This window comes from Centroberyx affinis, unplaced genomic scaffold (genome assembly GCF_046629955.1).
Source record: "Centroberyx affinis isolate AG114_WGS23_722 - 3 ecotype Tasmania unplaced genomic scaffold, CSIRO-AGI_Caff_v1 ptg006152l_1, whole genome shotgun sequence".
In the NCBI taxonomy this organism is placed as follows: Eukaryota; Metazoa; Chordata; class Actinopteri; order Beryciformes; family Berycidae; genus Centroberyx; species Centroberyx affinis.
The window spans coordinates 120,066-145,682 of NW_027283126.1; the positions used below are offsets into that span (position 1 = coordinate 120,066).

General features: G+C 42.6%; 1 protein-coding gene across 1 annotated transcript; it reads right to left on the reverse strand.

Moving 5' to 3' along the window:
• Positions 1-4,009: 4,009 nt before the first annotated feature.
• Positions 4,010-24,431, reverse strand: zdhhc5a (zinc finger DHHC-type palmitoyltransferase 5a). The gene is made up of 11 exons (XM_071512199.1): positions 23,962-24,431; positions 21,065-21,186; positions 19,630-19,787; positions 17,891-18,063; positions 17,677-17,779; positions 15,536-15,627; positions 12,544-12,670; positions 11,099-11,207; positions 10,019-10,128; positions 6,163-7,379; positions 4,010-4,690 (listed from the first exon to the last, which is right to left on the reverse strand). The coding sequence occupies exons 1-11, from the start codon at positions 24,126-24,128 to the stop codon at positions 4,429-4,431; spliced, it is 2,640 nt and encodes an 879-aa protein (XP_071368300.1). The 5' UTR covers positions 24,129-24,431; the 3' UTR covers positions 4,010-4,428.
• Between the last annotated feature and the right edge of the window lie 1,186 nt (positions 24,432-25,617).

Consider the following 25,617-nt stretch of genomic DNA (forward strand, 5'->3'; position numbering starts at 1 on the left):
AGATGACATGAAGATTATAACCAGTATATCTCTGGTCACACAGATATCAAGGAAAGTCATTTAAGAAGTGATCTGGCTTCTGGGGCAAAATCACTCCATTCATTCCTTCCATTTCCAACCATTAATTCCTGTTTTTTTTTTTTTTTGTGTTCCCTGATAACATCCCCGCTCACGGTTTTGAGCTTTTTCCCACCAGGCCGCAGCATACTGTAAACACCTAATACAATGTTCACACTGTCAAGGTTTGCTGTTTGATGACACTGTGAAGTTTTATCCCCGATTCACCATTTTATTACTAAAAGTTTTTTTTTGTTATGTGTTGCGTACTTAACTTTGACATCGATTTTAACTTTTTTTTGTGTCATGTTAGCGTTTTAGTTTTGTTGGAAGGATACGTCATGTCGAACAACCATAACTCTTGTATGTATATTTGCTCATGTGAATGAAGAAGCCTGCTGAAAAATTTGAAAATAACTTGGGCGGGAAGTCTGGCCTGTTTCTTTTGTTTTTTTTCCATGCAATAAAACAATGTGCACATGAAACCTAACAAAGCCACCTCAGCTATCCCATAAGTATTTGAATGAGCGGTGTTTTAAAAAAAAAAAAAAAAAAATCAATGCACAATTTTGCCCTCAATGTGTTTGGAAATTGAACAGAGTGAGAATCTGTTTCATTAAGTTTATTATCAATCCTCCAACACCCCCACCCCACCCCCCACACACACACATACTACATCCACAAACATACTCACACACACATTAAGCTATACAGTACACTTTTATCTTTTTTTTTGTTTTTTTTTTGTTTCTTCAGTTAAAACATCCATTTCCCAGCCCCCGCCCCCTTAATCGAACACACAGGCGAGAGGCATTGGCTGCTCCCGACGCCCGTCAAATGTGCTTGCCAACATGAGCCTTAAAGCCCGCCTTCTTACTCTTACCATCCCTTGTGGTCCAAAGCAATAACCTGAAATTGGTCGCAAAATATAGCAACATGAGCGAAAAGTTGAAATTAAATATATATATATATATATATAAAAAAAAAAAGGCATCACCGAGGGAATTTTTCAATCAAAAACCACATTTATGTTTCACAGGATTATCCCCCCTTCCCGTTATGTTCTCTGATGGCTTGGCTATGTTGTGGGGGGTGGGGGGAGAAAACAAAGCTGTAAGAAATATTTGAACTACTTGAGGTGTGCTTGATTTATTTTGCCAGACAATTGGAACAGCCACACAACTGGACACATCATTTGCAAGAGCAGAGGAATAAAGTGCGCCTTGTGTTTTTCCCATGTGTGCCCTTTTTGAGTCCCCCCCCCCCCCCAACTGACCGACAGAAGGGGCACAAAATGGGCGCAGATGGGGACGCCCTAGAGAAAATGAACAATTCCAAATCAAGTAAAACTTTGCCCAATATTCTTGGCCGTTGAGGAATGACGACAAGGTTACAAAGCATCATGCCACTTACCAGTAATTGTAAAAGAAACGTCCTGCAGCGTGTTGCACCAGTTAAACTTCGGTTCAAATGGCAAGTTTCAATGTAAATTCCGCCCGAGTCTGAGGTCACGCATTGCCAAGATTTTAACAGTGGCACCAACTGACATAGTTCCAACCCCCTAATAGGTGCAAAGTCCTCTGTAAAATTCCGTTTGCATAGTGAATTGATTTGAAAGATGGGAAAACTTGCCGGATGACCTGGAAGAACGATAACAGCGCGGTCTGTAACAGCTTCTAGTGTCACACTAACTAGTTTTGAAGGTAACGTTTAGTGTCCACCCTGAAGCAGTGGTTCTCAACATTTTTCATATCAACGACCCCCTAAATTGATGAGATTTTGTCTCACAGACCCAAATCTGAGAATCTTTTTATTATTAGATATGATTTTGTCCAGAATCCCATGACTATCTGTATTGTAGGTAGAGAGATAACAATGAAACTATGATCAAAATAGTCTTTTTCCTACATTCTCAAATTGTGTAATGGTGAAGTTTAACACTTCATCAATTTGCTGGGGACCCCCCGGAAGCCCCTCAAGGACCCCTGGTGGTCCCCGGACCCCACGTTGAGAACCACTTCCCCAAAAGTGCAATTCGAAACGTTCGAACCGGTGCAACAGGCTGCTGGACATTCTGTTGTCGGCTTAACTGTCCACACTTTATAACACCGAGCGGCCCATTATGTTCCTGAAATCACAGCTCCAGCCCTGAAGTGAATTAAGCCAATGTGAAACGATGGATCTGAAATGGTAAAGGGGGGAGGAAAAAAAAGGAGACTTTTAATGCACTGCTTTTCATTTGCCTTTCGAAGAGAGTTAAGTGAGTGGCCGGTAAATCAAATCATCACAAGTTTATCGACATTTTCACACAGATTTTTCTCCTGGTTTACAACATAGGGCTTTGCAAAATTTGATGCTCTTTCTGGCAAAAAACACTCTGTGGATTAACTGTGTCGGGAGCTTCACCCAAAACCCAACAGGGGGGCTTACTGTCGTCTTTTTTTTTTCTTCTCCATTCTGAAATTGACAAAACAAACCCCCTCGTTTGAGTCGATATTAAAAACTCTTCATTTATCAATAGCTATATTTCAATATAAATTCATATAAAACAATTTGAAATTAAATAAGTGAAATAAAAAAAAGACAACACTTTTCTTTGATTTTCAAGGCAATTGCTCGAGGAATTCTTTTTTTTTTTCTTTTTTTCCTAGAAAAGGCTGCCTCGTCTTAAAGACCCCCAATAAACAACAAAAGGCCAAAACACCATTTCCTTGTTCACTTTAGTATCCTTATTTCTGATTGGTCAAAAGACAACAGACAGCGTGGTCCACAGCCAATCACAGTGGCCCACAGTGGCTTGTAGTAATAGTAGTGCATGCTGCAGTCCATTATGAATGCCACTTGTTTTGTTTTTTTTTGTTTTTTTGTTGGGTTTTTTTCCTTAGGAAATCCACATTTAAATCACATCATCCTGTACAAACATGGAATCATATTCACATCTAGGAATAAATCAACAAATGAATAAAAGAAAGAGGGAATCTGCATTTTTTTTTTCTTCCAATGTCATGTTTTGCTTCCCTCCGTCATAAAAAAAAAAAAAAAAAAAAAAGGCAAATCCATTCACGCCTCGACGTCAATCTGAAGTTGATGGAGATCGTTCCTTCCAGCCACTGGTAGATTGTCAAGAGTCCATGACGGATGCTGACGGTAACGTAGGTCCTACACACTGCGGTTGGTTGGTTGGTTGGTTGGTTGGTCGGTTGCCTCCTGCCAGGCCTTAAGGTATATTTCCTTGAGCGAGAGACCAAGGAGGAGAGAGAGACAGGAAAGAGGAGGGGCGTGGCCTGGGTTTTCGTTTCCGCCCCCATTGCGTTGCGGAACACCTCGGATTGGTCAGAACTGGCTCTTGGCCCTGCTAGACCAAGTCAAAGAATACAACGCTCCATTTGGTGGACGCTTTAACTCAAATGTAGGGTTGACCTGATAAACAGTATGTCCTACTACTACAGGTTTGGTCCAGTCGGTGCGGACCAACCCTTAATTACATATTTATTGTAGAATTGATTGGTATTACACTTGTCGTTTATGGGAACCCCTCAACCTGAATTCTAATGAGACATTTGGACCAGATTCCACAAGTGTTTCACTGTCCTGTTTTAGTGTCTCGCGGTCTAAATTCTGTTTCAGACGCCTGGCAAGAATGAAACACTGAATAGTTGGAATTTTTGAAAATTTTGAGAAACGAATACCTGTCCAAAATTGGCGTTGAGCCTTCAAAAACCTTAATCCGGTTTATCTTTACAGTGCGGCAAGTGCAGTGGTGGCCCCCCCCGCCCCACAGTGGGAATCAAACCCCTAACCCCCTGGCAGTGTTAGTGCCTTGCTCTGTAACTGAGCTACACAGGAAACGGAACACCCCCCCCCCCGACCCCTAGTGGTGCTAGTGCTACCTATTGAGCTACAGTGGGAACAAAAAAGAAAACCCCCCCCCCGTGGCAATATTAATGCCGTAGTGAACCATATGAGCACAGTTTGAGCCCCAAAAAAATGGTTTCTGTTTGGTTCCAGTGAGTGTTTTTACACCACAAAACAGTATCCAGTATCAGTCCAGTACCTGGCTTCTGTTCAGTCCAGGTTACGCTGTCAGAATACAGTTTAGCTCCATCTATAGCTCCAAATCACCCGAGGAGGAGTGCGGATGAGGATAAAATGGTTCTTCACACCCTCATTATTCCCTCTCTTTCTCTAGGTCTGGTGGTAGGACACTGGTTTCTAGTGTCACCGCACAAAAAAAAAACAGGAAAAACCCCCAAAACACCCGTTCTCACGACGACAGGGAGAGGCGGGGGCTTAACGTCGAGCAGTCCGACCCGTCTCTCCATTGGCCATTGGCTCCCCCCGTCCCGGTCCCGGTCCCGTCGGGGTCGAGACTCAGACGGAAATCTCGTAGGTGGTGCCCCCGACGCCCGTCACCTTCTTCACCCCGCCGCCGCCGCCACCGCCGCCGCCCTGGGGCTTGTGGGCGGGACTCTGCGTGGACGGCGGGCCGGGATAGGCCGCTCCGGGCCGGGTGGACACGCCGGCCGGGTGCGAGGGGGAGGACGGGGCGGAGGAGCAGGAGGCGGAGGAGCAGGAGGAGAGGGGCTGGCCCCCGTTGGTCCGACTCAGAGGTTTCATCTGGATCAGCTCATCCCTGCGTTTGTGTGTGTGTTGGAAAAAAAATTGAAAAAAAAGGAAGACAGCATTAGTGCCACAGTTCAAGATTTAAAAAATGTTATTACAAAGTGAAACCAATGTAATCTGGATGGAGAGCTTGTGAAATAGTGATGGTCAAGCGTCTCATTTGTGATTACTACAGCAGAATAACATGGAGCTGATATCACCATTCATTTTTCTAACCCACGATACGTATTGTCACATTTTTGTATCGCGATATATTGAATTCCGATATATCGTCCCGCCCTGTTTTATAAAAATATTGACATTTTTATAATTTCATCTCATAGCCTATCTGAAGTGTTTTTTTTTTTGTTTTTTTTTTATTCTATTGCAGCTATTGCTGTTATCTTGCACACCACCATATCACTTCATTCTTTTTCATGCAAGTCATACATTAAATTTCTCTTCCATTCTTTTTCAAGCAAGTCATACATTCAATTTCTGTTCCATTCTTTTTCATACAAGTCATACATTAAATTTCTCTTCCATTCTTTTTCATGCAAGTCATACATTCAATTTCTCTTCCATTCTTTTTCATACAAGTCATACATTCAATTTCTGTTCCATTCTTTTTCATACAAGTCATACATTCAATTTCTGTTCCATTCTTTTTCATACAAGTCATACATTCAATTTCTCTTCCATTCTTTTTCATACAAGTCATACATTCAATTTCTCTTCCATTCTTTTTCATACAAGTCATACATTCAATTTCTGTTCCATTCTTTTTCATACAAGTCATACATTCAATTTCTGTTCCATTCTTTTTCATACAAGTCATACATTCAATTTCTGTTCCATTCTTTTTCATACAAGTCATACATTCAATTTCTCTTCCATTCTTTTTCATGCAAGTCATACATTCAATTTCTGTTCCATTCTTTTTCATGCAAGTCATACATTCAATTTCTGTTCCATTTGTCTTTGTTATATCATGCAACAATCCAATTCCCCAATGGGGATCATTAAGAGTTTCATCCAATCTTATTTTTGTGCTTAATTTATGAGTGAATCTTTTATGGATTATATAATATCCATCTCTGAAAAGCCAGTATCAGTCGATAATACTAGTGCAAGGGCATTTACTGGGCCCTTCTGGAATGAAACCAGTACAAATGGGAGTTCTGGAAGTGGAAGAGACGAGAACAAAATGGCCGACCAAGACGACGTCACAAACACAGCGGTGAGAGACGAGGAGACAAATGCCGAGAACCCCCCCCCCCCACAGATGAATGGAAGACGAGCAAAGGGAAAAGAAGGAGGAACTCACAGGAAATCTGGCAGGAGGAGGAGGAGGAGGAGGAAGGAAGAAGGGAAGAAGAGGAGGAGGAGGAGGAGTAGTCAATCAGGTAGTCAGATTTTCAGGCAGGGCAGATGGGGTTTTTTTTTCCCGCGGGGCTAGCAGCAAACCAAATCGTCCTGACAAGTGGCGAAGCTCATACTCACTTTGGCGCTAGTATTCCTCCTCCTCCTCCTCCCATCCCTCCTCCTCCTCCTCCCACCCCCGCCGCGTTGGCTCCGGCTGAGGCGGAGGCCTTGCGGACCAGCCGGTACTGCATCTCGGCGGCGGCGGCGCTCGAGTACGAGAGCGACTTGCCCAGCGGCGGGGGGTGCGGCGAGCGCGGGGGGTGGGTGGTGGAGGAGGAGGAGGAGGTGGAGGAGGAGCCGCCGGAGCCGCCGCCCAGCGGGGTGTCGGTGGAGCGCGTGCGGTAGGGGTAGCCGTGGTGGTGGTGGTGCGGGGCGGGGGCGGGGGCGTGCGGGGCGGCGAAGCGGGGCGGCGGGCGGGAGGTGGCCGCCGCGGAGGAGGAGGAGGAGGAGGAGTGGTGGTGGTGGTGGTGGGAGTGGTGGTGGTGGTGGTGGTGGTGGTGGTGCGGTGGGGGGGGCGGCGGGGCGGAGGAGGAGGAGGAGGGGGGCGGGGCGGCGGGGGGCGGGTGGGGCTCGCCCAGCAGGCGCTCCCGCTCGGGCGGTGGCGGTGGCGGGGGCGAGGAGGAGGTGGAGGAGGAGGAGCGGTGCAGGAAGGGGTGGTGGGAGGAGGAGAGGGGGTGGGGGTGGTGGTGGGCGGGGCGGGGGTGGGGGTGGTGGCGGTGGGGCGACTGCTGCTGGGCCGACAGGAACGGGGAGCTGTAGCCGCCCGTCGCCGGCGTGCGGGGCCGGCCGGGGGAGACCTCGGGGGGTCCCGGGACACCCCCCGCCGCGGGGTCGAAGTCATCACCCCCACCCCCTCCCCCTCCTCCTCCTCCTCCCGCGAGCAAGCTGTCGTACGATAGGCTGCCGTTGCGGGACGGGTGGTGGTGCGGCGGCGTCTGATTGGCCAGGCTCTTGTAGCTGGCCGAGGCGGCGGTCGCCTCGGAGGCGTGGGCGGAGCCGGAGGAGCGCGACGCCCCCGCCCCCGACAGGACGGCGGGGTCGGAGAAGGAGGGGTACGAGCGGCCGCCGAGGGTGTAGCCGGGGATGCCTCCTCCTCCTCCTCCTCCTCCTCCTCCGCCTCCCTCTCTTCCTCCGTCTCTCCTCTCTCCACCTCCTCCTCCTCCTCCTCTGTCGGAGGGAGTGTCCCTGCCGTCCAGGCTGGGCTGGGAGCGGAAGCCCGGCTGCTGGCTGGCCTGGAGGAGGGAGGAGGTGGAGGAGGAGTCCCTGGCGCTGCCGACGCTCTCCCCTCGACTCAACTGGAGGAGAGACGGGGGGGGGGGGGGGGAAGTGAGAGAGGAGGGGAGAAGAAGAGGCAAATGTGGCGGGGGGGGGGAATGGGGAGAGAAAAATCAATTTAGGGAATAAGTTGTGTCAGTTGAGTGTTTTTTTTCCCCCACACATCTAACCATGGAGCATCATCCCCCTCTAGTGGTGACACACTGACACAACACCTGAACTGCTTCTATTAGGACACAATGAAATTACCAGACAGGACACTGATAAGTCTGACAAGTAGGGATCGACATATATGTGAGTTTTTAAAAGCTGACACCAATATTTTTGAAGATATTCTTTGCCGATATCCAATATATCTAAATTTGACCATTTCGATGCCTGACAAATTCTTGTTAGGGTGGACAAGCCTCGATAATAATGATCATATTCATGTGTGGAATCTGATCAAAATGTCTCATTAGAATCAATTCAGATTAAGGTCTTCCCATTGACAGCCAGTGTAGTATTGATCAATTCTACAATAAACATGTAATCAATCAAACTGCGTCGTATCCATCATATCAGAGGGTGGACCACACTGACTGGACCAGATCAGATTTTTAATAAAAGGACAATATCGACCTCATACATCAGCAAACCCATATATCGGTCTAACCCTAGTACCAAGGTCAGTCGGGGAACTCCATGTAGAGTGCAGATTTATGAGTTATCCCACTTAACTACCAGTCACCAGCAGTGTTTTGTCCTTTATATCATGCCGTTTAGGACTCCTACCTCCAAAAAGCCCCACTATTCAGGAACTGCCCATGTATTTTGACATTTTATACAGTACAGTATTGATGGCTGGCGTTGGTCCCAGGGGGTCAGGAAACATTTTCTACACGTGGGTCCAATTGGCAGTGAAAATGAAGCTTTTAACATCTGAGCTACAATTGGATTTCTTCTGACAAACTAGTGGGAGAAACTACAGGAGTCCCTAAGACAAACTGGACGGACTTCTAATTGGAAGGAAAAGAAACTCAAAGGAAAAGAATGGGGAGATGGATGGATGGATGGGTGTTAACAACAGACCAAACAGAAACGGAGGAGGAAGAAAAGAGAAAACTTTTACAGGGAGCTGTATTGGACGGGCGGACGGATGTTAGAAACTGACGGAAAACATGGGAAAAAATAAAACATTAGGACCACCTCTATACATGAAGCAGACTGATCAGATGAATTTACATGGAAGTTATGAAGTTATGATCGAAATCCACCTCAGTTTAGAAGAGGAGATGGAAATGAAGGGGAAGAGTGGAAAGTATTCTGTTTTTTGGTAACACTTTACATTAAGGGTACACTAAGTTAAGGGTTAGTTAATGCTTAATAAGCATTAACTAACCCTTAATTAACAGTTAACTAATGTGTAATTTACTAATGGTGTTCATGTTAACTAAGGTATTAATTTATATATTATTTAATAGTTTATAAAGATGACTATTAAATTATTTACTATTAGTAAATGATTACTAGACACATTAGTTAACTGTTAATTAAGGGTTAACTTAGTGACCCTTATTGTAAAGTGTTACCTGTTTTTTTTTTTTTTTACTTTGAATCAAGTCAATATTAGGGTTATATATAGTAATATAAGTGGTCCGAATGTTTTGCACACACTGTGTTTTCTGAATATAGTTTCATAAAGCACTTGAGGTGCGCTTGACTCGTCTCGCCAGACTTAAAGTAAATGATAAGAATAATAATAAAAAAGGCAGGAAATAAAAATAGAGTAAATCAGGAAATTAAGTCAAATTACCCTAAAAAATACAAAGATAAAACACCTCCTTGAAGACACTTAAACAGCCTTAAAAGTGCACAGGAGGTTCAGATTGATATCAGGCTGATATTACTATTATCATTATTATTATGCTGGTTTTGAATGGAGAATTTCAGCATGGTCAAAATGGCATTTCAGTGGTTTTTCCATCCTGCTCAGAGTAAAACTGTGGTTGAAGCAGGTCTTGGAATTTCATGCAAATGGTTGAATTTAAGATATTATATTTTGAAGATAGTATATCATCACAAAATATCAGCGATTTGGCCTCTTTAATCCAGAAATATCGGTATGAGCTGTAAACGAATATATTACTCATATCAGTCTCGACTTGCAAGACACATAAATCAAGCGCTCCTCATGTTTTTCAGATGTATTCAAGTAGTATTCGCCCACAGAAAGGTGGGGGTGGGGGGGGGGGCAAAAAGAGAAAAGAGAAGAGGGGAGGAAAAAAAGCTTTCAGAACAAGCACTTACTGATACTGATCAACAGAAAGCCACTGAGAAACCAAATCAAGATGGCCGACAGGAAATCAAAAGGGGGAAAAAAAAACAAACAAACAAACAAAACAAGGAGATGCATTAGCCAGGCAGATTCAAATCAAAAGAGATCAAATGAAAGAAAGCCGAGGCGGGGGCGGGGGGGGGGGGGGGGGGACAAATGTCTCAGAAACCAGATGGAAATGGACTTTCTCTTCAACACACACACCGAGTAAAAGTCACAATGATACAGGAGTATGAATCTCTTAACAACTTGTTTTCATTTGCGTTACTCTCTTTGTAGGTTATCTGGCTTTGTCTATCATGTGTGTGTGTGTGTGTGTGTGTGTGTGTGTGTGTGTGTTACCTGGTTGGCGTAGGCGTGTGTGAGCGCTGTGTGGTTCTTGCCAGGGCTGTAGGTAGGCCTGTACTTGTACATGGTGGGGGTGGGTGGGGCTTTGTTCAGGAGACTGCTCTCTGTGGGGTGGGGTGGGGAGAAAATAGAAATCACAGTGAAATCAGTATCGAATCATAACAATCTCTCGCTTTTACGGGAAAAAGTTAAGAAAAAGAACAGAGACTGTGTGATATATAGACTATAGACTATATATATATATATATAGACTGCCTTAATCTCTTCTATGGAGAATACAGTAGCCAACATAGCTTATATAGCATATTACATACATACATACAGAAAAGCACTGCTGATACAACAATGTGGTTTATTATAATGTATAATCACTATACATCACTGTATGACAAGAGTCCATGTACACAGAAATCAAAATTCAATATCGAAATTCAATATATCGCGATATATCACATCGTTAGGGCTGGGCGATATGGACAAAATCAAAAATCACAATATTTTTGACCAAATACCTCAATATCGATATTGCGACAATATTGTAGGGATGACTATTGGTGCTTTCACAAAATATTTACACAATGAGATTTTTGATAAATAATCATCAGTAATGTGGATATAATGACTAAGTGGGTAAAGGCAAATAATAGAACAGCTAGAACAGTCTGGTAAGTTCAGAAAATGACATCACTTTACTGTAATGCAGCCTTTAAAACCAGGAAAACACACTTATGCCATATCACGATATTACCATATCCAAAATCTAAGACGATATCTAGTCTCATATCACGATATCCATATAATATAGATAGATAGATCGTGGGGCAGAAAGCTCCATGTTATTCTGCTGTAGTAATCACAAATGAGACGCTTGACCATCACTATTTCACAAGCTCTCCTTCCAAATTTGATCATTTGCACTTTGTAATGACATACCGATTACTCCGATTACTACAGCAGAAGAAAACGCAGCTAATATCGTGAATCGTTTTTACGTATCGTCCCATTTTCGTATCGCGATATATTGGGATTTTCCGACGCATCGTCCCGTCCCCCTGTTGGAAAAAAAAACGTTACCCTCCGTGTTCCCCCTGGTCAGTCCGGGGTAGCGGAGCTCCGGCTTGGGGGGAGGCGGCGGCTCGGCGTCGCACGACTGGCTCTCCATCATCTCCAGGCTGGACTTGGACTGGGAGAGGGGAGAGGGAAGGAGAAGGGAGGAAGAGGAGACAGAGATGTTGGACAGACGCACGTTATTAAATAAGCAGCCGGTCTGGTTGGGTTTGTGCTTCCTGGATTTACATTGTGGCAAACCTCTGTATGCTATCAACTGTAAAACAGACAGATCGGGGGCCGGATTCACACACAAAAAAAAAGTCTTCTCAACTGCCACTTTTTTCTTAACTTTAGTCTTAAGAAGAAAAAATGCTATTCTCAAAAACAGATCTTATATATTTTCTTAACTTCTTATGTTTCTTCCTAAGAAAAAACTTACGAATAAATGGTATTCTTGAAACAAAAGTTCTCAAATGTGTTCTTGATTTTTTTCTTAACTTTAAGACGGCCCTTCACCTGTCTTAAAACTCCTACAGTGAAAAGGTAAGCCTCTAATATCATATATTTAAACACATTTTAGACAAGTAGGTTATAGTTCAAAGTCTTCATAGGTTCCCCTACACCTAACATTAAGATGAACATTTATTGTAAAGCTTTATTTGGTGTAGGGCCAGGTAGGCCTCTGTCTCATGTCAAATTTTACAGTTACCAACAGCAACCAATGTTTAAATCTTTGCTCTAAATAGGTTTTTCCCCAATTGTTTTTGTAGATGGAAGCACTTTGGGTTGCCTCCTAGCCTTGTCTCCTAGCCTCCTAGCCTTGTCTCCTAGCCTCAATGGCAGTAAGCCAAAATGTATTAACCAGAATTAATTCAGGCCCTATTTTGAGAAGTTCTTAAGCAGGAAAATTAAAGATATTCGTAAGAAATGAGACTGTTACTAAGAAAATATTGAGGAACTGCACTTAAGAGCCTTCTTAAGAACTTCCTAAAATTTCCTCTTATGTCATTTCTTAAGATCTATCTTAAGAACACATCGGTGAATCCGGCCCCTGGTCCTCAGTCACGATTGGTTGACCCTGACACATAATTTAAAGCCCCTGCGTGTAGAATTGGAAATTCGATGACTTTGGCAACCTCTTCGGTCCCTGAGTGATAGTATTTTACGGGACACCGTGGCAACAGAGGAGAGCATCCCACCCCCCACCCCACCACCCCCCTAATTGAGATGCGGTTGTTTCGCTCCATTTGCCCCAATTTTTATAATTTCTCTGGTGTCTGGTACGGTCACCCGGTGGGAAATCTTTGGAAAGAGATTAGCGCCGGCAGAGAAGGTCTTCGAATTCCAAAAATGAATGCGGTTCATCGGCGAGATTTATGGCACTTCGACTTCGACACCCCCCCCCCCTCCCAGTGACGGCGAGGTTCGTCCCACCGAGCGTCCTTCCACCTCGGGACGGCTCTCCTTACCCGGTGCAGGTCTCCCTGTATGCCGTTGTCCAGGATCTTCGCGGCCAGCTGGGCCTCGGTCAGCTGTGGCCTCAGGAAAGGAGGCTGCACACACACACTCTGGACTCGCTTCTTCCTGCCCAGATACCTACAGTAAGCACAGAGACAGCCTGTCTTGAGCGTGTGTATGTGGTTTCCCGTATAGTCATTATATCTGGGTTCAAACCAGGCAGTTTTCAAAACGGCGATAAGCACTGAAAGCGTGTTCAGTGAACCACAACGACCATAATTCACTGCACCTACGATGCAGTGCATTGGTCTGTGCGCAAAATGTTCTTTATGCCTCAGTTCAATCTACTGGATGATGGAGCTGATATTGTAGTCTATACTGCGGCCTATATTGGGGCTGCATATTTGTTGACATTCCATTCAGCAAGCTCGGTATCTCATCATTGCTCAGGCCCTAAAGACTCTGACTCTATTGTAAGCTAATGAGGCTAGCACTGCCTAACTCACTACTGCAACATTAGCCGACTACTAAGTACATAAACAGTAAATCAGTAAATCTATATATAGTAGTAGTAGTAATAGTAGTTTAAAGCAGTCTAGACAGTATAAACAAAATCAACAATCTATGTATTAAGTAGTGACTGGAAAGGCACAGGCAGAAGCATAATGCTTATATATGCCTATCCTACATTCTTATCAATTTAAGCCCTCCAGAAATAAAAAATAATAATAAAAAAAAAAAAATCATTCCACTTGTAACCCTCAAAAATAGCTTTATAAACCATTCTTTTGAAAACCAAAAGCGAGTTACACATTCTTATATTTATATTGTTCCATAATTTAACCCCAAGAATAGAAATCCATCTCCTTTTAATCCCTTTTTTAGCTTTTTGTACGGTAAACTTACAAACATCTCTCAAATCATATTTGCACTCCTGCGTTGAAAAAAACCTTTGTACACAGTGTGGGAGTGACTTTGTTTTAGCTCTGAACATTATTTGCATTATTTTATAATATACCAAATCATTAAATTTCATAGCATGGGATTTTATAAACAGTGGATTAGTGTGATCATAGTAACCAGCCTTATTAATAATACGTATGGCTCGTTTTTGTAGTAAGACTATTGAATTTATAGTCGTTTTAAAGGTCAACCCCCACAGTTCCACACAGTAAGATATGTAAGGAAGTATAAGCAGTAAATTATATACAAGGCCTTATGATTTAATATATGCCTAGATTTATACAGGATTGCTATTGACTTTGAAATTGATATCATTATATCAATATACAGTACTGTGCAAAAGTCTTAGGCATATGTCAAAGAAATCCATAAAGCAAAGATGCTTTCAAAACTAATGAAATGAAAAGTTTCTGTATATCAAAAATTTACAATTAACAGCAGTCTACTGGCACACTAACGCAGAAAACAAATAAACATCGAAGACTTCTAAGAAATGTATATAAAAAATCTAGGGTGCCTAAGACTTTTGCACAGTACTGTATATCGATCAGTATCAAGTCTATTACCCCCCTACTTGCAATCCACTTTTAGAACCATACTTCTACCAGAAGGCTGAGGTTCAAACCTACATGGCATAGGGATGGGACCGTATGTCATGTAGGTTTGAACCTACATGACATAGGGATGAGACCGTATGCTTATGTCACGATCCGATTCGATACGTGATATGGGCTTCACGATTCAATACAGCCACGATACCATGTCATACATAAAACGTTCCATGACAACAAAGTCCGACTGTGCAGGATTCTGTTTTATCTCTGAGCCACAAACATCTCTATTGATGGCGTTGGCTCGCTAGAATGTAAACAACAATTTAAGCTCCCCCCTTGTTTTGTTCGGTGTGGGAATGAACTCCGCTACCTCTGTTCCTCGTCTACTCAGCTATTTGCTGTGACTGCTATTATTGGTGGTGTGGAGGAGGCTGTGCTTTCTGTAGCCTTGGAGCACTGACTGGATTTTCTATAGCTTGCGCTGTACTGTAATGTGAGATGATTGTACTTGAATGTCAGATTTCTATGAAAACTAGCTCGCATCCCAAGCAGCTCGGTTTCATAACTAAAAAGGCAATCAGAAGGCACATATGGCAACATTGTGAGTAGGGAGGATGAGAAGTCCAAAGGTGTTGAAATGCCTGTGTGTCTCAATAGTTAATTACTAAAAAAACAATGTGGTCCAGTCAGTGTGGACCACCTCCAATATGTTTGATATAATGCAGTGATTGATTACATATTTATTGTAGACTTGATCAATACCGCACCGGTTGTCTATGGCAGTGGTTCTCAACCTTTTTCACATCAAGGACCCCTAATTTAGCCCACATTAGGGCCACGGACCCCCATTTGATGAGATTTTGTCTCTCGGACCCAAATCTGAGAATATTTTTTATTGTCAGAATCATGATTTTGTCCAGAATTCCATCACTATCCTACTGTAGGTAGAGAGATAACAGTGAAACTATGATCAAAATGGTCATTCTAAAATGACAAAATAATGAAGTTTAACAATTCATCAATTTGCTGGGAATGCCCTCAAGGACCCCTGGTGGTCCCCGGACCCCACGTTGAGAACCACTGGTCTATGGGAAGACCTTAACTGGAACTGATTCTGATTAGATATTTTGATCAGACTCCACACAAGTATGTATCATTATTATTATTATTACTACTACTACTACTACTATCCTGGGATTCAGTGGAAAGTTTTACTGTCCCATGGTCTAAATGTTCAAGAGGCTTTTCCACCTTTTTTTTTTTGTCATGAAAAACGGCCAAATTTAAATATATTGAATATCGGCACAAAATATCGGCTATCGGCAGCTTCTGTTCAAAAATATCATTATCAGCATTCAAAAAAACCTTATCGACCGAACCATATACACGGAGTATACATTCACTGTAGGCTTGTTTTGTTCACTGTAAAATTGTTTTGTTTATAGGGGAAAATATGAAAAACACTAACTAAATAAAACAAGTGTACCTGGGTGCTTGTGAACTGCAGAGGACATGAGAGACATTCTTCCAACAGCCGTTGGTGAATGGATTGACCCCTCCTCTGAACTTCCCCGTTACCTAGAGAGACAGAGAGAGAGAGACAGAGAGAGAGAGAGAGATGAATAGACTACTTACTTGTAATGTTCATGCAGACTAAGATGAAATCTATGGACATTCAAATTCGTTTCCCAGACAAGATTTTTATGTAACGATCCAGCCTAAATCACAAAGTGGGGCTGCAACAGAGAATCCCCACTAATTGAGACACTGTAGATTCTCTCTATTTGCCCCAATTGAATTCTGGTAGGGCTGGGCGATATGGTTGAAATCAATATCACGATAATCATAAGGATTTTTCTCAATATCGATATATATCACGATATGGTTCAGTGAGTGTGGCTTCTCATAAAAAGGCATGCAACGCCATGAAACTTTGTGGTAAGGTTGGTCATGAACTGCGGACTTTTATACACTTTCTTTGCCCAATATACAGAATAGAAAAGATTTTACTGAGTGCCATCTTTCTAGTTCATGTTTTGACTTTTATCAATTAATGCACTTACTAGTTGCACTAGTCCGTGCAATCAAGCAGCAGTCTGGCATCAGATTACAAGTTGCTGAGTGTAGCCCCACATACTGCACAAGTAAGGATTTGTCTCTAAGGATTAAATGGAATTAGCCAATTCTCAATCTAATACAAAGTAGTTTCAAACAATCATAAAAGGGGTGAGTTTTCTGGAGCCTCCTGTTCTTGACTCAAAGGAGATTTCCAGAGGAAGAGAAAAACAAAAACAAGGTGCGAGACAAAGAGAGACGTCATTTTCATCCAAAAATCCCTGTGCACAGAAAAAAACAGAGGAGAGGGATGAATGGAGGAAGAGGACAGGGGAAAAAGAGGGACTAATCCCTTTTTCTTGATTAGATTATCAGCTGTACATTTTCATCCAAGAGATGAGAGAAAGGCCGGACGGAGAACAAAGGAGGGGGTGAGATGAAGGGATTGATGGAAGGAGGGACACGAACAATAGAGCGCATAACTGACGGAGGAGGAGGAGGGTACGATAAAAATGAAGGCAAATACCATCACATACTGCCATTGTTGTACATGTGAGGACTTTCCAAAGATTTACACCCATTCTCAGGCAACATGATCATGGCTAAAATCATAATACAGATGCTTTTTGCTAGATAGTATGATCACAAACATTAATAACTTATTATTATTGATGATATCAGCAACAACATTATTTTACTGTGCCTTTTAAATCTTATATTGACATCTTGACTATTGTCAACTACAGTGGACGCTGCAGGTAAAGTGAACTGAGAGGAAATTAAAATGTCAGTATCTGATTATACAGAAATTATTGTGTCACATTATGTCACACCTCGAAAGTTGCACCAAATGAAATCTAAAACTGAACCATATTGTTCATTTTATTCAGTACCATTGCTACCTTTATTCATATTTGGCTTGGGCGATATCCCAAATTTTATATCGCGATACTGTCCCGCCAAAATATCGCGATATATGATATTATCACGGGGGGGGTGGAGGTATTTTAGTTTATTTTTTACATTTCTAGGCTATAGTGTTATTATTATTGTTATTATTAACAGCCTCGAAATTTGATCTTACTATTCAAGCATTAGAGGAAACAATGGCCATTTGGTGTAATTTGCTCATTTCTGCTATTTCTAGAAAAATAGACAAATTTCTCACTTCAAGTATGATTACTTTTTGTTTTTTTTTTACTATCCCACCACTTGTAGATTATAGGTTTATAACTTTAAAAGCAATTGTGATCTAAGCAATCTAAGCAACACATGGTGCCACGGCCACGATATTTCCAGCAATATTGTGGGAAATATCGCGATATTTACGAAATTCAATAAAATCGATTATCAGTCCAAGCCTAATTTATATGGTATGGGAGTGCCCAGGGGTATTTTATCCAACCTCTTGGATGAGAGTGATTCCTCATTGACAGTAGTTGCTGCTCAATGACGGCTCCTTTTTAGAGCTCAGTACCAACGGCAGCCGCCTCCTCTCCTCGATTCCTCCAAATTGTGGAACTCAGCTTTGGTTTTACCTGCCCGATCCTGATGCTGAGCGGAGTTTCCTACCTGTTCGTTGGTAGTCCTGCCTCTGGCCACGAGTACTATGTGGAAGCCGGTGAGGCCGGCAACAGGGATGAAGAACAGCCCCGCGACACACATCACAGCCAGCCTGAGGGGGAAGGGTGTTAAGGAATCTTACGGATGAGATTATACAATAGGCAAATCTCAAAAAAAAAAGTCTGCAGTCTCAAACGCCTCCCCTCCCCGTCTGAAAGGATACGTGACGATGGCGTGCAGGCGGTCGATGCTCTGGCGGTGGTAGAGGATGAAGAGGAGGCCGAAGCCGAACACGGCCATGATGTGGGCCGTCAGCGACAGCAGGAAGAGGAAGAAGTAGCGGTAGTTCCTCCTGCCGATGCAGTTGTTCACCCACGGACAGTGGTGGTCAAAGTCCTAAGGGTTAGATCGATATTGTGGGGAGGCTTGAGCAACAAAGGTCAGGATACTACACAACTTTCTTTCCATTTCGTTCGTTTCTTTAGTGCATAAGAATAGACAAGATTTCCCCCAACATCGCAAAAACAGTTTCACACGGGCTTGAAGTGGAGAATAATTTGGCGATTAAAGAAATGATGCGATGGAGACGCATTTGGCGAATAAATATTAAAACGTAGGGTTTGCATGATCGTCCCAAAGAATGGTTTCATCTCACTGTAGAAGTGTTGAAAAGCGGCTTTGGACATTCTGAAATGTTTGGCTGCACAATATCTGTCACCCGCAACCTCAAGCCAGGACTATTATACATGCTGTTGCTAACATGTATGTCTCCATTGCGGTTGTAGGGCCATTATTTGGTACATTAGAATGAATGGGCATGAAATATGCCCAACATTATCAGGCATTAAGGCCAGTAACAACTATACAGTAACAACTGCCCAATATTAATAAAATCTTAGTTAATCTTTGTTTTTTTGACATTCAGGCAGGGGTGGAAGAAGTACTCTGATCCTTTACTTAAGTAAAAGTACCAATACAGCAATGTAAAAATACTCCATTACAAGTAAAAGTCCTGCATGAAAAATCCTACTTAAGTAAAAGTACATAAGTATTAGCAGCAAAATGTAGTTAAAGTATTAAAGTAAAAGTAGTGGTTTGGTCCCTCTGACTGATATTTTATTATATATGACATCATTAGATTATTAATACTGAAGCATCAGTGTGTAAGCAGCATGTTACTGTTGTAGCTGCTGGAGGTGGAGCTAGTTTGAACTACTTTATATACAGTTAGCTAGTTTAGTCCAGTGGTTCCCAACCTAGGGGTCGGGCCCCTCCAAAGGGTCACCGGATAAATCTGAGGGGTCGTGAGATGATTAATGGGAGAGGAAAGAAGAAAAAACAAAGTTCTGATACACAAATCTGTTTTCAGTTTTTGGACTTTTTTCTCTAATCTTTGATTTTTGCTGAAATATTGGATCATTTGAACATTTATTGAAATGAAACCATGTGAGGTTTAGAGGGAAAAATCACTATTTGGTGGAGCTGTTAACAACTCATAGACATCTGAAATGTGACCCGACTACACACTGCTTTTTGTAAGACGTCAAAAGCCAAAAAGGTTGGAAACCACTGGTTTCATCTTTAACAATGTGTTATATTTTAAAAGCTTGTTATATTATCCATTGTGTCAAATCTCCATCTGAAAAGGAACTAAAGCTGCCAAATAAATGTAGTGGAGTAGAAAGTACAATATTTCCCTCTGAAATGTAGTGGAGTGGAAGTATAAAGTAGCATCAAATGGAAATACTCAAGTACAATTTTGAGATACTTCTACTTTACTTAAGTACAGTACTTGAGTAAATGTACTTAGTTACTTTCCACCACTGCATTCAGGATGTCACTACACAGTACAGGAAAATGTCTGATGTCCAAGCCGATGCAGTGTAAAGCCTGTGTGTGTGTGTGTGTGTGTGTGTGTGTGTGTGTGTGTGTGTGTGTGTGTGTGTGTGTGTGCGTGCGCACCTCGACACAGTTGTCGCAGACCGAGCAGTGGGAGCAGCGCGGCGGTCTGTAGAAGCGGCAGGTCGAGCACCACTTCATCCTGACCTGGATCCCTCTGATCTCCACCGTCTTATAGAGGGGGGCGCGGAAATCGTCCTCCTTGTCCTCGTCTTCCTCCGCTACACACACACACACACACACACACAGAGAAAACACACTCATGATCAAACACACAGTCCTACAGCCACACTGAGGGATTTGATCCCTGAAATCTGAATACACACACATACACTTTCGGCCTTTAAGTCGATAAAAGTACTGAGACAGGGAGATGACTAATTCTGATGAAAAAGAGTCTGGATAACTCTAGTTTTAGATATTTCAACTTAAAATCAGAGTTTTAGATATTTTTGAATTGGCAACTATAATTACTGAAATTGAAATAGTAATTTGTGGCACTACTCATTACTTGAGGCCAAAAAGTCCTCACTTAAAACATCCAAAATTCACAAGTATTCACAAGTAAAATAATTGTGGGGCAGAAAAAATTATCATGATATTAACTCATTTCATTCTGCTGTAGTAATCACACACGCTTGACCATCGCTATTTCACAAGCTCTCCATCCAAATGATGTTATTTGCATTTTGTAATGGCATTTTTAAATTGTTATTTACATTCTAACCAGCCAATGCCATCGCTAGAAAGACGTGAGTCTCAGAAATAAACATAATTCTGCACGGTCAGACTTTGTTGTCATTGAACTTTTATTTATTACATCGTATCGTGGTGACAGGACAGACATGATAGCCCTTCTATCATCAAGCACGAAAATGATTTCATTCATAAAATAAAGCCAGACGCAAGCTGCAGAGAAAATGTAGTATTTGTTGTGTAGTCTGGAGGATGATATTTATGGAGGACCACAAGTGTCACAAATAGTAATAAAGCATTTCATTAATTAATAACGAATTGTACAATAAAAATAGGCATTAATACATTTGTTTACAAATTAATTTATTAATCTATGAATAAATAGACTAAATTACAAAGTAATTCATTATTTGATATTTGAATGGCCAATAAAAAAAGGAATTATAAAAATAATTTACAAATGAAATATTAATCCATGGATAAATAGTTCAAATTAAAAAGGGATTTACAAAAACAACCATAAAACAGTCAGTAAGTACATCATTTAAAAATACATGAATGAATTCATAAATAAATAATGGAATTTAAAAATCTATTTGAAAATGCAGGTAATTTAGTCTATTTATTCATAGATTAATAAATTAATTTGTAAACAAATGTATTAATGCCTACGTTTATTGTACAATTAGTTATTAATTAATGAAATGCTTTATTACTATTTGTGACACTTGTGGTCCTCCATAGACACTACATGTATTGCACACACACACACACACACACACGCAGCCACCCATCTACTCACCTCTGGGGAAGATGCCGGGGTCCATGAATGTGGCCATACAGAAGTTGGCCAAAACAAACAGGAAGATCACTCCGTTATAGATGGGCACGGCCACCGAGAAGCGCTCTGAAAGCCACGGACAGCTAGAGGAGAGAGAGAGAGAGAGAGGGAGATTAAAACATCCTCCCATCCATCATCATATATATATATAATAATAATAATAATAATAATATGGCTTAGTGACGGCCTGCTTTCACACCCAATGAGGTCAACTCTTCCAAAGCCAAGCTGCTGAGTCACTTCTCGGCCCTTCTACTCCACACATGCTGATAGACTACAGACTATTATTAGCATTATTATTCAGGTTCAAGGGTTTTTGAAGGCCAGTGCCGATATTTTTGGACTGGAGCTGTCGTCAGCTGATATTTTCGCGCACACGTCTTTAAAAATTTGACCATCTGAATGCCAAATAATTCCAAGGAATTCCAAATATTCAGTGTTTCCCCCTAGAATTTTATTCTCGTCCGGGTAGAAAAGCCTCTGAAACGGCATTTAGACGCTAAAAAACCAGGATAATAGTTTCAACTCGATATACCAGCAAACCAATGGAATTCTGGATCAATTCTGGATCATTATTTCCTAGCCTTTTTGTATTGTTCTAACCATTTCCCTCAAGTTGAAATATAGTACAGTATTTCCCACCATAGACAACCGGTGTACTACTAATCAATTCTTCATCAGATCAGAGGTGAATAACACCGACCAGATGATTTTTTTTTTTTAATAACAGGCCAATATGGGCAAACTGATATATCGGTCTAACCCTGATGAGAAAGTCAGAGAGAACGTGTGAATGGCTGCAGGGAGGGGGAGAGAGAGAGAGAGAGAGAGAGAGAGAGAGAGAGAGAGAGAGAGAATGAGAACCTAGTGAGAGACTAGATGAGGGGCTTTTCTCAGGGTGACAGATGTTGGCCTATTTTTCTCCTCTCTTCTCTAATCTGAAGCACCGAGCTGACTGCCCACCACACCGACCCCACACACACACACACACACACACACACACACACAATTCACCACACTGGCCACACACACACACACACACTCGCTGCGATTTCATTTTCCTCACACATGCACGCACGAACACGCAGACACACACTCGCACTTGTCAATCTCACTTTCTCACAGTCACAAACGGCACACACACACACACACACACGTTCACACTCCCCCGTCGCCCTCTTTCACACACACACACATCGAGAGTGAGGTGCCAGTCGGATTAGTGATGACAGATCGCGCCGTTTACTCGGCACTCCCCGTCTCACACACTCACACTGCTGACGGGTAAGGGGCAAGGTTCTTACGGAAATTTGCCCAAATTAAATTCTGGTATCAGTATGGTCACTTCCCGGCAGAGTGACTTAAACTTAAAAGCGAACTTAATTAAGAAGATCCTATCTATTACTATGGAGTGTGATCCATTAGGCGTGTTGCTTGGGGATTACCGAATGGCTTTATTACTGATAAATATAAAGGGAAAATGCATTCTTTTGAACTAGATAACAGACAAAGTCCCATCTAAAACATATTGGCATAAGGTCATACTTGAATATGCATCATTGGACTATTTGACATGCATGCTACATCGCAAAGGCAATGTATTTCATAGAACATGGGAGACTAGAACATTTACATATTTACACAAACTTTACATATTTAATACTCCAAATAAACAGTTACCATTGGCTTCATTTATTTCCTTCCTCAAACATCACTATTTGTTGGAAAGGCTAATGATGAGAGGGAAAGTGTTTTTCACTTTTTTTTTTTTTTTTTTGCCCTTTTGTATTGGCTTTATTTATTAAAAAAAATGTAAATGGAGTGTATAATGCTTTATTATGTTCTGTTCTTTTATGTAAATGTATACGTTTTATTTATGTATAAGCTGACTATACCTGCATTTGTTTGTCAGTTAGACTTTTTTTCTTCATAACTGGGCTGTGGTCTCCATTCTGTCTAGTTAATATACTTTTTTTTTTATACATTTGTTATGTTTACAGTATTTTTCTTCTCTTTTCTGATGTCTCTGCATGTTTGTTTTTTCTTGTCATTTCTGTGTGTTTTGTGTTGTATTGATATTGTCGTTAAGTAAATAAAATAAAAAAAAAGTCACATTTTCACAATGTAAAGGAGTAAGCTAGCTAATTAGAGCAGAGATCCAACAGAAACGTCTAGTGCAGAGGTAATGTATCACCATGCTAAATACTGGAATAATAAAACTGCTTTGTCATTTGCTTTGTTCGCTTAAAGAGTTAACTAAACCCCACCTAAATCTGTGGTGAAGCCTGACACCTAATGGTGAAAAGTAGGGTACTGAACTGGCCTTCTCCTATTGGCTGGTCTTTGTGCCAGGTGATGTCACCTTCTATAGAGTACAACAGGTGGTGACATCATCTGGCACAAAAGACCAGCCAATAAAAAGATGGTCAGTGCAGTACCCTACTTTTCACCATTAGGTGTCAGGCTTCACCACAAATTTGGGTTTGGGGTTTAGTTACTCTTTAAAGAGTTAACTAAACCCTACCTAAATTTGAGAGAGAGAGAGAGAGAGAGAGAGTACCTGTTGTACTCTATAGAGGGTGACATCACAGGGCACAGACACCAGCCAATAGCAGATGACCAGTTCAGCACCCTACTTTTCACCATTAGGTGTCAGGCTTCACCTCAGATTTAGGTGGGGTTTAGTTACTCTTTAAGAAAGAAGCTTTTTACCCAATTGGCTTTAAGCTTTAACAACAAAAAGTAAACTGGTGCCGTCTTGGTGGGCTGCTAACACTCCCAATGGAGTACAATTTAGGTGTGTGTGTGTGTGTGTGTGTGTGTGTGTGTGTGAGCGCCGCACCCTCCCCGCCACTTACGTGAAGCAGAAGAAGAGCGTGGTGGAGCCGACCAGGAAGAAGGTGGCCGCCGACACCGGGACGTAGCGGGAGGGCCGCAGGGGCCGGCTGGGCGGGGCCACGGCGTGGGGGAGGGGCGACGAGGACGGACCCCCGCCTCCGCTCTTACTGCCGCCGCCGCCCGGCATCACTTCCTGTGTGTGTGTGTGTGTGTGTGTGTCTATGTGTGTGTGTTGGGTAAGACTTGAGCGATCGGCGTGTGTATGGAGGTGGACCCAAAAAAAAAAAACAGAGGGAGGGCGAGATTAACGAGAAAGGAGATGGAGAGAGATGGGAGGATGGAAGGGGCCGGAGGTGGAAGTTAGAGGGGATGGAGAACGCCCTCTTGCGGCTGACGAAGAGGAAAAAAACTCCTTTGCGGCATCGTCGCGATGGATGAGAGGAAGAACGAGAACGAGAAGAGGTCCAGTCCAAACCCAGTTGACCCCTCAGTCCTCTACTGTGTGTGTGATTGACAAGAGGCTTACGAGCCGCTCCGACCCCCTCCCCCGCCCCCCCTCCCCCTCCCCGCCCTCCCCCCAGCAAAGCCTTTGTTTCCCCCCCTCCCCCCCCCCTCCTCCCCGTCGGCCGGAGAAACAGGTGGAAGGGTTTGAAGGAGGGATAAACAAAATGAGCGGGGGATTAAACAAAAAAAAACAAAAAAACAAAAAACGAAGGTGGCGTCTGGGTATCTATCTGTTTGACCGAGTTACAAGACGGCGTATTCCTCCACTCTTCCGCGCGAGCCGAGGGTCAGTTGGCGCAAGAGTGAATAAAATATCTTTGTTCGGTTGTTAAAAGAGCAGGAGGTATAGCTAGGTAAATAAAGGCTTCATAAGAAAATAGTGCAATTGAAAAAAAAAAAAAAGAATATGGCTCTTTTTTTGGTGTGGTTAAAAAAAAAAACAGTATTTGGACCCTCCTGTTAAAACCAAATAATTTCCTTGTGCATATGTATATTTAAAAAATGATTATGAGTGGTTGGATGCTGTGAAAATGACTGGACGTGAGATGGACCCAGCTTATTAACTCATCTGCCATACATTATGCTTCAAAACGGCAACAGACTTTTGACAAAGAGAGCGGGGTTTTTTTTTTCCTCTCGCGTCTTAACCGTGATGCGATTGGATGGTGGGTTGACCGGCTGATTGGCCGAGCGGTTTGATTGGCCCGGGGTCTTGGAAACGGGGAGGAGTTCGGTGAGGTACGAGAGGTGGAAAAAAAAGAGAGGTAGACTTGTTCCGGCGGAAGACGGGAGAGAGTCGAGAGAGGACGAAAAAGCGGGGGGGGGGGGGGGGGGGGGGGAGGAGAAACGAGGAAGAGGAGAACGAGAGAGAGACAGAGAGAGGGGGGGGGAGTCTCGGCTTTCCGTCTTCCTGCTAATATGGACCTTAGCCTTGAAGGAGCTTCCGAACCGACTCTCACAGCTCCGAAAAATCGAGACAAAAAAAAAAAAAAAAAAAAAAGGAAAGTGGCCCCTTTTATAGATGGTCTTCCAGTGGGGGGGGGGGGCCAGGTATTGGATTCACTCTAATTTGGCGTTCTTCAGAAACCCGGAGAACAGCGGGTTGCTGCTTTAGCAAGTCTGAAGAAAAGTTGTTAGGTTTTTTTTTTGTTTTTTTTTGTTATTTTAAATAA

Excerpts from the sequence above, each read along its gene's own strand:
- zdhhc5a (XM_071512199.1), bottom strand. The coding sequence starts at position 24,128 with ATGCCGGGCGGCGGCGGCAGTAAGAGCGGAGGCGGGGGTCCGTCCTCG. Across the intron at positions 17,780-17,890 it reads CGCCTGCACGCCATCGTCAC|GCTGGCTGTGATGTGTGTCG; the intron begins GTATCCTTTCAG and ends CTTCCCCCTCAG. Across the intron at positions 11,208-12,543 it reads TACAGGGAGACCTGCACCGG|TCCAAGTCCAGCCTGGAGAT; the intron begins GTAAGGAGAGCC and ends CCCCTCTCCCAG.